This window comes from Syngnathus acus, chromosome 2 (assembly GCF_901709675.1).
Source record: "Syngnathus acus chromosome 2, fSynAcu1.2, whole genome shotgun sequence".
NCBI lineage: Eukaryota > Metazoa > Chordata > Actinopteri > Syngnathiformes > Syngnathidae > Syngnathus > Syngnathus acus.
The window spans coordinates 16,187,375-16,203,227 of record NC_051088.1 but is presented as its reverse complement, the minus strand read 5'-3'; the positions used below and the strand labels follow the sequence as shown (position 1 = coordinate 16,203,227).

At 41.8% G+C, this 15,853-nt stretch overlaps 2 protein-coding genes across 6 annotated transcripts; one reads left to right on the top strand and one right to left on the bottom strand.

Moving 5' to 3' along the window:
- Nucleotides 1–112: 112 nt before the first annotated feature.
- hdac6 (histone deacetylase 6) lies at nt 113–12,236 on the bottom strand. Of its 3 annotated transcripts, none has more exons than XM_037240830.1 (29): nt 12,128–12,223; nt 10,729–10,822; nt 10,440–10,568; nt 10,247–10,332; nt 9,759–9,843; nt 9,650–9,690; nt 9,490–9,586; nt 9,264–9,361; nt 9,080–9,184; nt 8,782–8,850; nt 8,572–8,698; nt 8,306–8,371; nt 8,169–8,228; nt 7,932–8,021; nt 7,523–7,629; nt 7,027–7,094; nt 6,588–6,720; nt 6,379–6,507; nt 5,679–5,847; nt 5,152–5,357; nt 4,786–4,978; nt 4,488–4,637; nt 3,364–3,541; nt 2,909–3,045; nt 2,644–2,829; nt 2,253–2,375; nt 2,024–2,170; nt 1,724–1,852; nt 113–1,583 (listed from the first exon to the last, which is right to left on the bottom strand). In XM_037240830.1, exons 2-29 carry the CDS (start codon nt 10,813–10,815, stop codon nt 1,515–1,517), a joined length of 3,264 nt encoding a protein of 1,087 aa, XP_037096725.1. In that variant the 5' UTR covers nt 10,816–10,822; nt 12,128–12,223; the 3' UTR covers nt 113–1,514. The 3 variants fall into 3 exon arrangements, with proteins under 3 accessions (XP_037096725.1, XP_037096715.1, XP_037096732.1); XM_037240820.1 differs by having other exon boundaries at nt 1,438–1,583; nt 10,729–10,815; nt 12,128–12,236; XM_037240837.1 differs by having other exon boundaries at nt 1,438–1,583; nt 2,918–3,045.
- On the top strand, nt 10,707–15,705 carry uxt (ubiquitously-expressed, prefoldin-like chaperone). Of its 3 annotated transcripts, none has more exons than XM_037240972.1 (6): nt 10,707–10,825; nt 13,100–13,181; nt 13,255–13,322; nt 13,470–13,577; nt 13,745–13,808; nt 15,288–15,705. In XM_037240972.1, exons 1-6 carry the CDS (start codon nt 10,773–10,775, stop codon nt 15,348–15,350), a joined length of 438 nt encoding a protein of 145 aa, XP_037096867.1. In that variant the 5' UTR covers nt 10,707–10,772; the 3' UTR covers nt 15,351–15,705. The 3 variants fall into 3 exon arrangements, with proteins under 3 accessions (XP_037096867.1, XP_037096850.1, XP_037096858.1); XM_037240955.1 differs by lacking the exon at nt 10,707–10,825 and adding an exon at nt 11,831–11,907; XM_037240963.1 differs by lacking the exon at nt 10,707–10,825 and adding an exon at nt 12,225–12,386.
- The last annotated feature ends 148 nt before the right edge of the window (nt 15,706–15,853 follow it).

Genomic DNA, 15,853 nt, shown 5'->3' with positions numbered 1-15,853 from the left:
CAAGGTAGGTACAAAACCTGCGTGAAGCTGGACCCCCACCAAAATAGTTTATTTAAATAAAAATAACAACCATATATTTATTGTATTATTTGTAATAAACTAACCAATTCAGTGATTTTACAAATGTATTTTATTTAAGATAAATCAATTAACAAATTATGTAATAAGATAAATTATCAAACAATACATTTTAAAATGAATAAGCACATATAAAAAGTTACATTTCTCTAATAATTATAACCAAGTATGAGCATTTCATTGTAACCAGTCTATTGTTTACCTATATGTACCATGGCTTGTTTGGCGACCTGTCTATTGGTTTTCCCCATTTGCCCAACTTTGACTGCCGATTGTTTGTCTATTTGACTCCAACTCACCCACGACCCTAATGACAATAAAAAGTAAATACAATGGATGGATGCTCTCCGTGAACAATGACTAATTTGTGTAATTATCGTCCCACGTGAATCTCTTAAAAACATACAAAAGCTTTTTGTTGTTGTTGATAGTTTGTAGACAAACATTATTGCGCAACAGTGTTGCCACAGCAACTTCAACATATTAATGTCAACAATTCCAATTGGCTAAAAGGCAAAGTGACACTGAACCCCTCCGATATTGCAGTTCATCTTGGCGACCTCAATATACTGCAGACTTTTAAAAAATGTTTACTATATAATTATATAAGCCAGTCCAAATGTTGATTTCCACACATTCAGTGTTGTACCAAAGTTCAAGTAGAGGAAAGGAAATTCCCTGACTAAAATGCAGCGATAATCTCAATTTCCACGGAGTAGAATGAAAGAATGACTTTGAGCACCGTTGTATGTACTGTATGTGCTACTGCTCCACGTTTGTTTAAGTAGCGGATGTTTTAAAGGTTATAAAGAGTGGAGGGCATCGTCAGTCTGACAGTGAGCTTCCGTCTGTATTTCAGGCTGGCTAACGTCCACCTGTTTTTTTTCATGGTTTTGTTGAACATTTTAAATATATATTGCTTCATTTCATTTTGCGGCAAACGGGAAATGGGAACGAGATGTGGCTCAGGCAATGTAGAGCCACACCCTCAGAAACCAGAGGGTCGGCAGGTTCGAACTCAGCTCTGTCCGAGGCATGTGTCGTTGTGTCTTTGGGCAAGACACTTTACACACCTTGCCTCAGGGTCAACAGAGGAAAAAAACGCCCCTTGGCTAATTTGGTACATCTACAGAAATGTTCATTGACGTACACTTTACTTGTCAAAAAAAAAAAAAAAAAAATAAAATAAAAACGCTTGATGCAAGTGTGCTTTGCATCTTATTCGGAGGTGTCTTTTTTTTCGTTGCCTCTTGACAGCTGGCAAGTGAGAATAGGTGTGATAATAATTTTAAGTTTTAAAAAGTTTAAATGTGTTTTAAGTATGTGGGAGGAGTAAAACGATACAAAACAATTGGCTGGGGTGCACTGTAACAATGACAAAATGTATAAAAAGTCAGAGCACTCTTCATTATCATCTCTTTTGCGTCCTCGTTCTCCTAACTCCTTGACAGGATCTCCTCTCCAAACTTGGAGCTGTGGGCGGCGTTCTTCGCCTCAAACACGGCCTGCATGCACCAGTGAGGTTACACAGTTATTGTAACACAACAACAGCACTACAAGACTAAAACAAAACAACATCCAATTTTTTTTGTTTGGTACGGTATGGTTAATCAATCAATGAATCAGTGCGTTAGTGTGAAATCACCTGGTTGTGCACGTAGGCCTCGCACGCGTAGCACCACACGGAGAGGTCGCAGAAGCTCAGCACCACGGGATGATCGGACATCGCGCCGTGCGTCAACATGTGCTCGTTGACGTAACGGCCGCACGCCACCTGGCGCCAGGGACACGTGTGACCTCATCATTAGCTTTACACATGGAAATCTTACTTGGGATAACTTCTATTGTGAAAACACTATGAGATAAAAATAACAAAATAACATTTTTGTGATAGGACATCTAAGACAGGAAACCTTTTCTATTGACCTATCCATCTATCCATCACCTTGTAGCAAGTGAGGCAAATCCAGTTCTCTGCCTCCGAGGCGCAGTCCTGACAGGGCAGGAAGACATCGATACCAGATGGGGGCAGGGGCTTGACGGCGTCCAGGTGAGGACACCAGGAAAGAGGGTCCACCACGTACATGGAAGCCTGAGGAGACAAAAAGACACGCACACAGATTAGAGGTTCATCTGTGTGGGAAATTCCAGAGTATAGAAATAGAATAAAATACCATCTGAACTCCACTCATCAGCTCCAGAGTACTTTGAGGTTTGGACCAACCGCATGCTCCCTGCGGCTCAGGCTCTGCCCCTTCTCCACGATCATCATCTGCTGGTGCGGCGACGACCACGATCTGAGTGCGATAACGAGACATACGTTTGGCAGGAAGTAAGAAAACAAGAGCGACATCAACTCCATCATGTAACGACAAAAAATGCGGTGCCGTTCTTAATCCGGCCCATCGATCAAGAATTGTGTCATATTTGTTGCATTAACTTAAATGCTTAATATTTGATTAAAAATCAAAAGTGGGACAAATAGTCCCCACTGCAATGGTGGTTGCTTGTTGCCATGGCAACATTCATTGGTGACACTACCAGCCCACAAAGCCTTGAATTTACCGGAGTCTGCGAGCTCTCTGCTGATTGGCTCTGCTTAGGTGAAACTTCATTTGACTCCGCCATGGATTGGTTCTCCTCAGATGTCTTTTCACTTGACTCCGCTCCCAGGTCAGATGGGTGCGGCGTGCTATGTCTGATGTCCAAGCTCGCCAATCCTAGTGTGAGCTGGTCCAAACTGTGGTTGGCCTGTTGGGTTGAAATAGCAAAATCATTGTCAACTCTGTGCATTAATGAGATGATGATGTTTTAGTCTTTATGCTATTACTGCTGTGCCCTCCGATCCCACAGGGGGCAGTAGTGGCTTGTCCGGACCACTCTGTCTTGACCTCCTGCCTTTCACTTTTCCACTGCGCCTCTGATGAGCGCTTGGGGACGATATAGCTGCTCGCAGGGATTCTGGGACTAAGAACAAAACAGGAGTTAAACCAAAGTGGGGCAATCAGACAACAGAAACAGGCACATGGGCCAGCTAATTCCCAGATGAGGTTAAAAAAAATCGGTACAATTTGCACGTAAAATATTTCTGAAAATGAGCTAAGAATAAAATAATAAGTGCGTAATAAAATAAATCAGTATTAACAGCATTAGCTTCTGATAATGATGTTCTAATAATATTGGCTAAATTCTGGATATGGATGTTTTGTTCTTGTTTGTTAGTCAATTTATCCATGAAGCACACAAAAAGCTTTGGAGCTGCATTTGCAGAAGCCCCGGACTCACTGTTTATCCTCAGCGACTTCCAGTAGGGGGCGTGGTGTCGGATGACTTCATTAATGGCTGCCACGGCGGAGCGGTGAGCTGGAGGGAGGGGCGTCTCCAAAGAAGGAGGAGGGTCGCCGAGTAACACGCTCGTGCACATGGCCATCGATTCAGAGATGGACGTCAAGTTGTAACCACCCTGTGACGTGACACGACAGGTCACTCGTTACATTGTTTAGCAGTTAGCATTTTAGAGCTGGGCGATTTTTCCATTTTATTGATTGACTCAAATTTATATGTCAGGATGATGATGATTATTTTAATTTATATTTTAAATAGGCTTTTGTCTCAACTTTATCTTTTGATCTCATGCTGCATTCAAGGAAGGTAGAAAGTCGGATTTATCCCACTTGGAATGTCACAGTTATGACCTCAAAGTGTTCGAGGTGAATGTAAACAACAAGGATGGCTGCTTCCGATAAATTGTTTGTTATTCTGCTTCATCACAACACATGTTGGCCTCCAGCAAACCTTATTTGGAAATTCCATAATTTATATAAAAAAAGGAATATCAAATCCCCAAAATGTATTCATTTCACATGAATAACTTAATGCAGGGAGATTATGGCATATCTTCACACAGCAAGTACAAATCACTTGTTACGTGAAGTTATTTTCAATGACTGAAATAATATAATAAATAATAAAGCTAAATATGTATTATGTCTATACTATTATGTTACCATTCACGGTGTCTTCATAGGGTCGCCAATGTCGAGTGATCACACATTGAAGTCCGTTGGTGAATTTGGGGTGCTTTTTTCCCCCGGCTTTGCAACTCAGACCTTCAGTTCAATGGATCGCTCTAGTGCACTTTTCCTAGCCGAAAGATGGAAAAGTCCGTCTTCCCGACTTCCTCGTATGCAGCATCAAACCCAAATTATCTTCAGCATAAAACAAAATTAAAGGAGCCTCCCAGTTTTTTTCTGTTATGTCCCCCCCAGTAAGAAGAAAATATCCCGCCCACCAAATCTCCTCAGTGACCATAAAATAATATTTGTCTATATAATTGTGATAAGTACACCTCTCCATAACATTGTATCCCAAATAAAATACTCCCAGCGCAATTTAGCACCATCACTCACTTCCAGTATGAGTAAGACTCGCCCACAAGCCAACGACATCAGCATGTGAGTGAGGTGGGCATAGCACTCCGGAGTCACACGGTATCCGCCCAGAGGGTCTCCCCGCGCCGCGTCGAATCCCGCCGACACCAAAACCAGACTTGGATTGAACTGTGGATGGAAGCAAGGCATGTTGATTTATTTGTCTTTACGCACAAGGCAGATTATACACTAAACAAATCTATAGTGCTCTTCAGCAGCAAAGAGATCATGGTTAAAAAGAAGATGAAATGAGATGAAAACCAAGTGTGCGTGTTACCTCGGTGGCAATCGGCATGACAACATGGTGGAAAGCGGCGAGATAATCGGCGTCTCCCATCCTGCCGTTGCTCCACGCCACGTTGACATTAAAGCCCGTCCCTTTGGCCACTCCCACCCGGTCCGAGGCGGCGTCTTCTGAGGACGGAAAGAAGCTCCCGTCGTCATAGCGATGAAGGGAGATGTAGAGGACGCTGCAAACAGATAACCACACAAACTGTACATTTCTGTGAAAATTTACAATCATCATCATCATGATAATGTCAATAATAATAATAGTAACACCAACCATATTTGTTCACACAAGAATAATTCATTTAAAAAAGTCAGTAAGACTGCTAGTCACCCCAATCACATCACATTTTACCTATCGTCGTCTTCAAACATGTGCTGCGTGCCATTGCCGTGGTGAACGTCCCAGTCCAGGATTAAGACTCGTGCAGATGCATGCTGGGAAGTCTTCTGTGCGTAGCGAGCGGCGAGTGCCGCCGTGTTGAAGAAGCAAAAACCGCATGCTGTCTCTCTCTCAGCATGGTGACCAGGGGGACGCACGATAGCCACGCCGCTTCTGACCTTCACACACACACCCAAATTTGTGTATGAATGTTTATGTCAATAACATGTACTGCACTCTTAGGCAATCATATCCACGTATCCATAGTGTTATTAGCAAACCTCTTTCAGTGTGATGTCACATTGAATTTGGCTGCGAAATCCCAGGGAGAAATTTCGAGTTCTCCCTGAGACTTTGGAAAGAGGAGCTCCAGGACACAAAGCATCGTAATTCTTGACTCTCAAGACAATGTCCAGGAGAGACCAAAGCTCCAGAAAGGTGAAAAAGAGCTCCAGTCTTGATATATAAGGGCGTGTTTGAAGGCATGCAGTGATTGGTACCTGTCCACTCATGATGTGGTCCACAGCGTTGAAGCAGCTTCCAGCAGCCAGCAGGGCTGACTGGAAACTCTGATTGTTGATGAAGATGGAGTTGAACTCTTCTCCCAGGTTATAGAGATCTCTGCTCTTCATCGTAGTGGTAGACTTCATCAGCTTGATGTGGTCAGCGCTAAACAAACATGCACACACAAAATGTTTTTATTTAGGTTTGTTTATCATTCTGTTTGACTCCACAAGCAAGACACCATCAAAGCAGGCTGCCATCGGCTTTGCCACCGGAGCTCCCTTCAACGCACACTCACTGGTCAGTCGGCCCTCGTTTCACTCACACAAACAAATTCACGGGTCCAAATTTATCTATAAAGTGAGATACCAACTCATAGCAAGGCCCCTCCCCATTTTCACTCTCTGCGCACCGAGAATACCACCACCCACACGCTCAGTTGCAGCAGTTTTAGTAATCCAAAGTTTCCAAAGTCTGCACTACTTTTGCATGATTTCCATTCCCTGCAATCATTTCTAAAGCTCACGTTGTGCCAAGTCACATGGGATAGGTTGACCCTTGACTCTAGAAATACAAATGCCTGAAAAGCTGAAAAAATAGGACAGTTGCAATTGTGACACGTTACAGCACCGACAACAGCTTGAGTCCCCCCCCCCCCCCGTTTTCATGCCTAACAACACGGATGCTGTCACATACGTGTGACACATGGCGAGCTCATCCTCGGTGGCAAAACGAGCTGGGATGCGTTGGCAACGTTCCACCAGTCCAAGCTGCTCATGTCTAGAGAAGATCTTGAAGATTCTTTGTGGCTGTTCAGGATGATGCCTGTAGAGAACATGGAGGAGAGTGGACCACGTCAGTTATCCAATCCAGTGCGGATTACCCTCAAGGACCCACCCGCCCACCTGTCCCACAGGTTCAGGTGCTCCATCATTCTTTCGTCATACACCAGGCCTGTTGTCGTGACAAGGGGACCTTGTGGCCTCTCCTCATTGGCTGTTAATCTGAGGACATTTCCTTCAGCAAGATGATCACCCTCTACAGGAGACACAACACAACTGACATGCAAAATTGTGCCAACACACAAGGTACAACAACTAACTGTTTTGAACAGTGATTCCTAATCACGAACAGGCCCAAATTGAGTATTAAGTACATTTTTGAGTGAATTGAGACAAAGATGATCATTGTAGCTTTTTTGTGAATAACATACTGTGAAATGTTCCTGATGTAAAACATGCCTTGGCTCAGTAAAGATTGAAAACACTAGTTTAAAATGACTACATAAACTAAAACAGAAGAAACAGAAATAGAGACTGCCACAAAGTTTGTGTGTGTTTTTACCCAGGACTTGAAGTGAGGTCCAATATGGATACAGAGCCGAGATGGTCTCAGAGATGGACTTCATGGCACTGATACACGGAGACATGTCATTATTTTAAAATCCAGGGTCAGTTAGCATTCACATAGCCTCATGTTAGCTGAAGTACAGTAGTCTCAAAATTTCATGTCACTGATTTGAATTTCATTTTTTTTGTCATAGTAATTTAAAAGGGTTAGGGTGTCTTAATATGTCTATGGCATGCTTATGTCAATCAGCTCTCAAAGGACAAGAATTATAGACATATTGAGTATACAGCCCAATTTATACATATCACAGGGGAACCCCATACTATTCATTCTGCTCAATTAACAAGATTGATTCAAGCTTTATTTTTGAGTTAACACTACCAAGTAAATGACTATGCTAGCATCTGTTTAAGTTTGATTATGAAAATTCCCCTCGACAACGCAAATCAGTATCACTGCTTGTGTGTGTGTGTGTGTATGTCACAGGTACCAGTCAGAGGGTGCAGTGGATGAAGCCATCGGTGCACAGGCTCCACCCAGCAAAGCGCGAACGCAAGCGGTAGCACCCTTTGCTGTCGCCTGCAGGTTGTAACCTCCCTAAACATACATAAAAATACATGAAATGATAAGTCCTCTTATAAATTAGTTTAATAAATTATAATATATCACATTAATTCCTCGCCATTTTGGCCTTCACCTATTGCGGCTTCACTACTTTGCGGGTTTTTTGAACAATGTCCGTCACTTCTGACATGACTCGGGAGACGCAGCAGCTGGCCGCGCGAGAGGTGAAAGCACCAAGAAAATTCACAAGAAAAACCAAGCCCATATCTGCATGAGGCCAAATTAAAATTCTGAGCAATTTGCAGTCATTATGATGTCATAATCTTGGTTTTTACCTCAAGAGCCAGAACGAGTTGACCTTCTGCCAAAGACATTAGCATGTGTGTCAGTGTCTGGAAACACTCAGGACTTACGCACATCTGACCCTGAAAAACACGCACACACACCCACCCACACACACGACAATATTATTTGGATACTGAATTTTGCTGTTTATTCCGCAGAACATTATTTTGTCCTTCTATAATGGCCCAGTGAAAGCTTTTCTTAATATTTCCACTTTTCAGTCATACCTTGGGATCCCCGAGTGCAGCATCAAAACCAGCAGAGACCAGAACCAGCTCCGGCTGAAACTTCACACACACAGATAATGTTTTAATATCAAAGTGTGATGTCAACAGTCATCTGCAGAGGAATCAGTGAGCTTTACTTCATAGGCGACAGGAAGCAGCAGTTGCTGGAAAGCACACACATAGTCTGCGTCGCTTTTCCCTGCCTGAACAAGGAGATAGCAAAGTTGAGCGTAAGCTTGTGACGGTGACAGGCAAAACAATGAAATGCTCTTCCAGCAGAGGACAGAAGGCACAATTAACTGTTGATCACTTATTGAGAGTTTTGTTGAGAAGTATGCTGTGAATTATTTCTGAATCTCTTAAGTTTGTGAAGCGCTGCTAGAGAATAATTGACGTGACTGACCGTGGCCCAGGCCAGATTGATGTTTCGTCCTTCGGCGGGGGCGCTGCCCAAAAAGGTGTTGGCAGATTCTGGCAGGTGAGGCCAGAAAGCACCCTGCTCAAACCTGTGCACGCTCATGTACAACACGCTGACGCACGCACACACATTTTAACACATGTTTTCAACAGGACAACTCTTATTATTTTTGTGTTCAAAAGCAGGAGATGTCACCTGGGGTCTTCCTGGAAAACGTACTGGATACCTTGACCATGATGAACGTCCCAGTCCACGATCAACACCCTGACACACACATGAGAAAAAAAAACAAAAAAACTTGTGTGAACAGATTCAACACAGATGAACAGAAGGGAAACTGTTGAATCCAATTGTTTGTACAGTTTTCAAAAAAGGAATTCCACCCCATAGTCCGAATTTTATTTTTCGTCTAACTGTGCTCACTATGTCAAATTGCTCATTCTGGTTGAGCAATCCTTGCTTTTTGGCCACACTTTTCACTGAGAAGACATACCTTTTGACTTTGTGTTTGTTCTGAGCGTAGCGAGCTGCAATGGCCACGTTGTTGAAAATACAAAAACCGTTGGCCTTGTTTGACTGAGCGTGATGTCCTGGAGGCCTGACACGCACACAACACAAATGTTATTATTGGTTAATGAGGGAATCCTGAACACCTCCTTGGAGCACTCAGGTCATACCGGATGACAGCAAAGCCGTTCCTCAATTCAGACGTCAAAACCTGGTCTACCAGCTGGAGTACTGATCCCACCCCCAATATGCACACCTGGAAGGTCTCCTGTAACACACACACAACAAATGGGTTTGTGTAAGTGTGTTGTGTTCGCACCCAAGGCGTGTGTGTGTGTGTGTGTGTGTGTGTGTGTGTGTGTGTGTGTGTGTGTGTGTGTGTATGTGTGTTCTTACAGGATGGATATAAACGGAATCATATTTGTCAGAAAGTTGACGCAGTTCTATCTCAGACATCATCTGGGTGGACTTAATCAGCTCGATGTATTGCTTCCTGTAGGGAGGACATGTGGCATGTAAAACAAAGTTGTATTATTTCATGTTTTGGTGAACTCACGTGTGGACGAGAAGCAGCTCTTCATCAGTGGCTGCTCTGGGCTGAAACACACAAAGGAGCTTAATTCTCCTGCTTCAGCATGAAGTCGGGAGGTCAGTCAAACTCTCACCTGGACTTGAACACAGCGAGACGACAGCTCTTGTCTGTCCAGCTCCTCCATGATGGACGTCACTCTGGCAGGACTTTCTGCATGGCTGAACATCGAGGTCAGTCGTTAACAGAATGCATGAAATACATGCATACAGTCGTATGAAATACTGTACGTGTGCAAAGCCATAGTTTGTATCAAAATCTAGCTCTATGTGGTGGATCATTAAAACACTGGAGGGATGGTTACTGGAAATGGGCCTTTATACACCTATGTAGATATTCATTTACCCCCATTAACAATGTACAAAGTGTACTCCTGATTAGTTTCATGTTATCCTCATTAGAAAATAGCAATTTTATTTTAAAAATAAGAACATTTCTAAGTGACCCCAAACTTTTGAATGGTAGTGTATATACAATATGCATTGAGTGAAGTAATACAATTTATTACTATGTATGATCATGTGACACATATATACATACTGCTCATAGGTCAGGTAAACTTACTTGGAGTCCCACAGGTTGTGATGACGAGTGAAGGTCTCTGAATAGACCAAACCTGTCCTGCTGGCAGGCGACCTGCTGGACAGGTCCTTCACACACACACACACACTTAAACATTATGTGGCGCCCATTGCTTACTTTTATCCACAGAGTACAAAAGGATCTATCTGTGAAGCGATTGATTGGTTGCGCTCACCAGCCGCTGCAGTTGGACCTGCAGATCCTTGTCTCGCTCTTCTCGGCTCCTTGACATTTTCCCTTTCTTCTTTGCCTCCTGCAGGGTGCTACCTTTCTGCTTTTTCTCATTTCCTTGAACTGCACCTCCCTACATGCACACATACACACTGCTGCATTAATAGCCCTGACCAAAGAACAACTTGTCAAACTTTAACAAGAGGACAGTAATTCCAGGGCCCTCAATTCATCATTGACAAGTTATTTTTTTACCAATATTTTTCAAAGACTTTAATCAAACATTGAGCTACCTGTGGGGACAGACGAGGAGACCTCCTAACTGGCTTTAGTCCACATGATGATTCCAATGATGGAGATTCATCTGCTCCAGACGACATCTCAGACCAGGTAGAACACAACAACAGCATATTAGTGAACACATATTGTATGTATGTGCAGTGCATACACAACTAGAATTTACTTATCAAAGTTATTTAATAGCTGCTACGTTCAAACAAAGCAACACTTTAGGCCCGATCGATTAATTGTGCAGGCGATTAATTCAGCTGATATTGGGCCACTTCAAAATAATGTGTTTTCAACTGAGTATCGTTGTAAGAAGGTAGTGAAGCCTTCTGTGGGGAGTTTGCATGTTCTCCCCGTGTCTGAGTGGGTTTACTCTGGGTACTCCGGTTTTCCCCGACATTCCAAAAACACGCAAAAACCAATTGAGCACTCTAAATTGCCTGTTGGTGTGGGTGTGAGTGCGGATGGTTGTTTGTTTATTTGTGCCCTGCAATTGGCTGGCGAGCAATTGTGGGTGTAACCCACCTACTGCCCAAAGACTGCTGAGATAGGGTCCAGCACGCCCACAAACCACATTTGGTGCTTGAGGGCTCAGTGTTTTGGGTTCATGTAACAACTGAGACAAAATTTAGCTACCAAGTAGGGCACGGCATTCAACAATCTCCTGCAAACAAAGGGCTGAGTGAACTGTTTATTTATTCATACCACACAGCAGGAAGGTTTGATTTAAAGCATAACGTATATCATTTTTTAACTGGTTTTGCACAAGTAGAGTTTTGGGCTCACGTGTCACATTTGATGTTTTGTGAGAACAACAGTGCTTCACTGTTGTGAGATTCTTAACAACAACTTGGAGGTTTTGCCAAGCAACTTGCGCACGTTTGCTAGAAAATGAAGAATGTCTGGAGTCTGGAGACTCACTGTCTGGGGAATGTCCAGGAATGACAGTGATACCGCAATCTACGCATGTTGTCAAGGATGATAGATACAGTCGCTGATCCTTTTCAGTCGCTTTATTCCCAAACACAGCAACAAATTGCACTTCCATTCAAGAGCTGCTATCGGCTGCAACTTATGGCCAAGCATTCCACACAGACTAACTTGAGGCAACATCGAGATAAAATGCCCACAGCCCCAAATCATCAGGCCAGCCCTCATGAAAGAATTCTCATGACAGTATCATTATGAGTATGTCATTAGTATGTTACCTGATTCTTGGCCACGAATGTGTGCGTACATTGTGGGAAAAAACGAACCTTGATTTCCCACAGGATGTATTTTTGTATTATTTATGCCAGGTTCAATATCAATAAAGCTGCAATTAATGGCCGTGTGTAATCACGTAGCCCTTTAAACAGGCATTTACATATATTAAAACAACAACAAAAACATGGGCATACTTACAGAAAATTCTTTGCGTTTATGTTTTTATTTTGCCCGGAGCGCCAACAAATTGTCGCAAAATATGACGTAATGGGTCATGTGCGTGGCCCCGCCTCCTGACGTCATATTCTTGCGCCCCCGTGTCAACCAAAGATTACAAGCAAACAGCAATGGCGCCTCCAGATAGTTCTAAAACTAACGATAATTCTCAGTTTACAGTGGCTTCGAAGGTACTGCAATATGAAAGGTTTATTGACGAAGTACTGAAGAAAGATTTACAGTAAGAGACGGACGGATCATTGTGATAATCGTTCTCATCATGAGTTCTTGTTAGGTAGTCGTACTAACGAAACTGATTAAATGGTACTGCTTTTGACAGCAACACGTTGACCTGGCGCCTTTATTAAGTTAATTGAAAGCCTGCATATTGGGTTTGTTGTTAGGGAATATTTAGTGTACAAATGTTGGTACCTTAAATGAAAATGAAACATGCATTTCCTCCACATGAGAATAAGCGGTTCGTTAGATGAACGAATGAATGAATTTAAATAATTTCCCTATATTACTGACATGTATTTATTTATTTTTTTTACCGAATATTTCTTGTTAAAGTCAAAAGAGGTTGCATCGGCCTCTTTAAGGTTTTTCTGGGCCTGACTGATATATATATATATATTTTTTTTTAGGCCTATGCCGATTCCGGTATTTTGGCAGAATAAAATTCAGATAACTGAAAAATCAGCTGATTCATCCCAAAGCACTTGCAGCATGATATTCAATATTAGCATAACATTGGACTGTTTTACAATACTTTCTCCTGTAGTATTTGATTAACTGCAAAAAAGACAAAACAATGATGTTATTTATTACTTTTGGGCATAGGGGATATTTGTATATCTTAATACATAGAAAAGAGCTGTTAACGGCTGATTAAATGTGCTAGCCAATTAATCGGTCAGGCCCTACGCTTAACACCACATGTGTTGTTTTTAGAAAAGTGATGGAGCAACGCGATACTGTTTATGAGCAAGCCTCTCATTACCTGCAGCTGAAAAACACCTTAAAGGCTCTTCAGGTACACACACATGTGCACACACACACTTAAGCATTGTGGGTATGATATACGTGTGTTGTGTGTGTGTATACAGGAAACGGATTCTCACCACCTCAAAGCAGATGTTGACCTTGGCTGTAACTTCTATGTTCAGGCTGAAGTGTATGTGCAGTTCTCCCACATACTACAACAACGACTAATACTGCTATATTTAGTCAAGCATATCTTTCCGCTTGTATACAAGTATAAATCAATGGCTTAATCACAAAAATTATTACCGAGTATTATTGCGTGTCCTCATCTTCACAGGGAGGACTCATCCAAGATCTTTGTGTTGGTGGGCTTTGGCTTCTTCTTGGAGATGGACCACACTGAAGCTCTGCACTTCATCGACAAGAAGACAAGTCAACTAACAGCGTCAGTGAATACTCACATAATTTGACAGGATATAGGGAAGTTAACCCCCCCAAAAAATCTAGTTTGACTTTAAACATTTTACAAGGTGTTGGCCAGTTTTGTCCATTTTTCCCATGCAAGATGACCACCGCCCATGCTAATTTTGCTTTTGCGTGAATGTGTGTTAGCTTTACAGATCAGCTGACCAAAGACAGTGCCACAATTAAAGCAAACATCCGGATGGTGCTGGAGGTCAGTTTCATTATCACCATCACACGCATAAAAACAACATGAATAGCTTTCATAAGCTTTAGTCAAGTTTGTCATGTTTGTTCATTCAAAATGATGGATCTGCATGCTGTTTTTTTGTTTGCTTTTGTTTTGCTTGCAGCAGGGGAGCTTGGTACATACCCCTTTGTTACCTGTATTGAGATGGCTATTTCAATGGCAGCTATTTTCTAAAAAGAACTCATTGAGTTCCAGCCAATTTAGAGCACTCTGAGTGATCTTTCAATGCTCCCAACACAAATGACTTTCTTCCTTGGTCCATTTAGTAGTAATCAGCGTTGAACATATGTTGGTTTTACTCAAATCACTTATTTTGGACCAAAAAAGCAGGAAACAAGCTTTTTGCGAAAAAATATTTTATGCACAACAGTGACTTTAGTACTAATATTTTTTTTCTTTACTGATGCCACAAACATCTGAACAGTCCTTTACTTTTAGAAAATGACAATTATGAAAATGTGCTTTTGATATTAAAAATAATCATTGTAACAGTTTTCCATCTGGTAAACTTAGTAAACAATTTGCACGCTATTTAGTGGTAGTCCATTTTCTCTTTTCTCTTTTGAGACACTCTTTGTTGCAAATTTAACATGACAAACCCTTGATGAATCACAAGCTGCTCGTAAAGGTCAACGTTGCAAAGTTCCAGCGTATCCGTACACCATGATCTCATCCGAAAGAGACTCAATGCTGACATCTGCTAGCCATATTTTTTTTCTTTTAAACTTTCCCAGATTAAAGACCACATCTGTCCAAGATTTTTCTCTGCCCATTCTCATAAACAAATGTAGTTGATTTCAAAATCTGTCGCTGGCGCTCCTTGTTCCTGTTGACGACATTTCACGTTAACAGTGGTGAAAGTGTTAATGGAAGTGCAGTGTGATGGACTGAGGTTTGAGGGTTTCCAGATGTTAGAACATGTCTTTGAACCCTTGCTATTCATGGCACGTATCACGGCAATCTGTGAATAAATTCATGGTTGCCTATGATAATAAACCCAAAATATAATCCCAAAACACTTTAAACTATAATTTCAAACTCACCTTACAGCCTTAAAAGTAATGGCTTTTGGGTGATTTAATTTTTTAAGAAATGCAAGGTTGTTGCTTTGCAATGCTTACAAAATACGAATTACTACTTGATAAAACGTACAATATATACCGAAGGAATCTTTTTACTGACCACACAAACATGGTGCAATTTAAAAGGAAGAAGTCAAAGGCCTAACGTAGGCGGAAGCAGATATTTTGAGATGCATGTTGGCTGAGTGATGACCCTACCTCCCACCCTATTACTATGACCATTGGTTCCCTGGCTCGCAATCATCATCCCTATTCTGTGTTGGTGTGGTTCTCGGTCCAGTTCATTAGAATTGGAGGCAATCAAAGGCTTGAACAGCCGAGGGCACTGTTGACCTTTGGCTACCGTCTTGTCATCTTTCAGGGTCTGCGAGAACTTCAAGGTTTGACGGAGCTTCCAGAATGCCGCAGAAGAGAAGTCTTCTAGATTTTTACCGTCTTTGGACGCCTCGTGAGGAGTGACGAAGTCCAGTAGCACCCAATAAGTGGGATCAACCTGAACATTTTGTGGTTCTTCTTCTGTGGTGACTAGACTTTTTGAATTCTCATATGGACAAGTGCCAGCAATGAGATGTCATGCTATGTCCACATCTGGATGTATTGAGTGCAATTTGATGAAAAAGATGCTGCTCTAGCATCCTAACAGGACCGTTGCCATGGTGACATGATGCTAAATTAATGCTGGGTAGTCAAGGACTGGAGAAGCAAACATTCTTTGACATTATGTTAAATAGATTATTTTTTATATAATTTCCTCCAAATGTAAATAAATGACAAAAAGTCCCTTTTCTCCAAATTACTATTATGTTGTGCACAAGTTACATATATGAAATACAATATAAAATACGAGATTCCACACGCACTTTTTTTTTTTTTTTTTTTTAGTAAGAACATGGGTCAGTCAGACGTTTCTCAAATCGCAATTTTTAC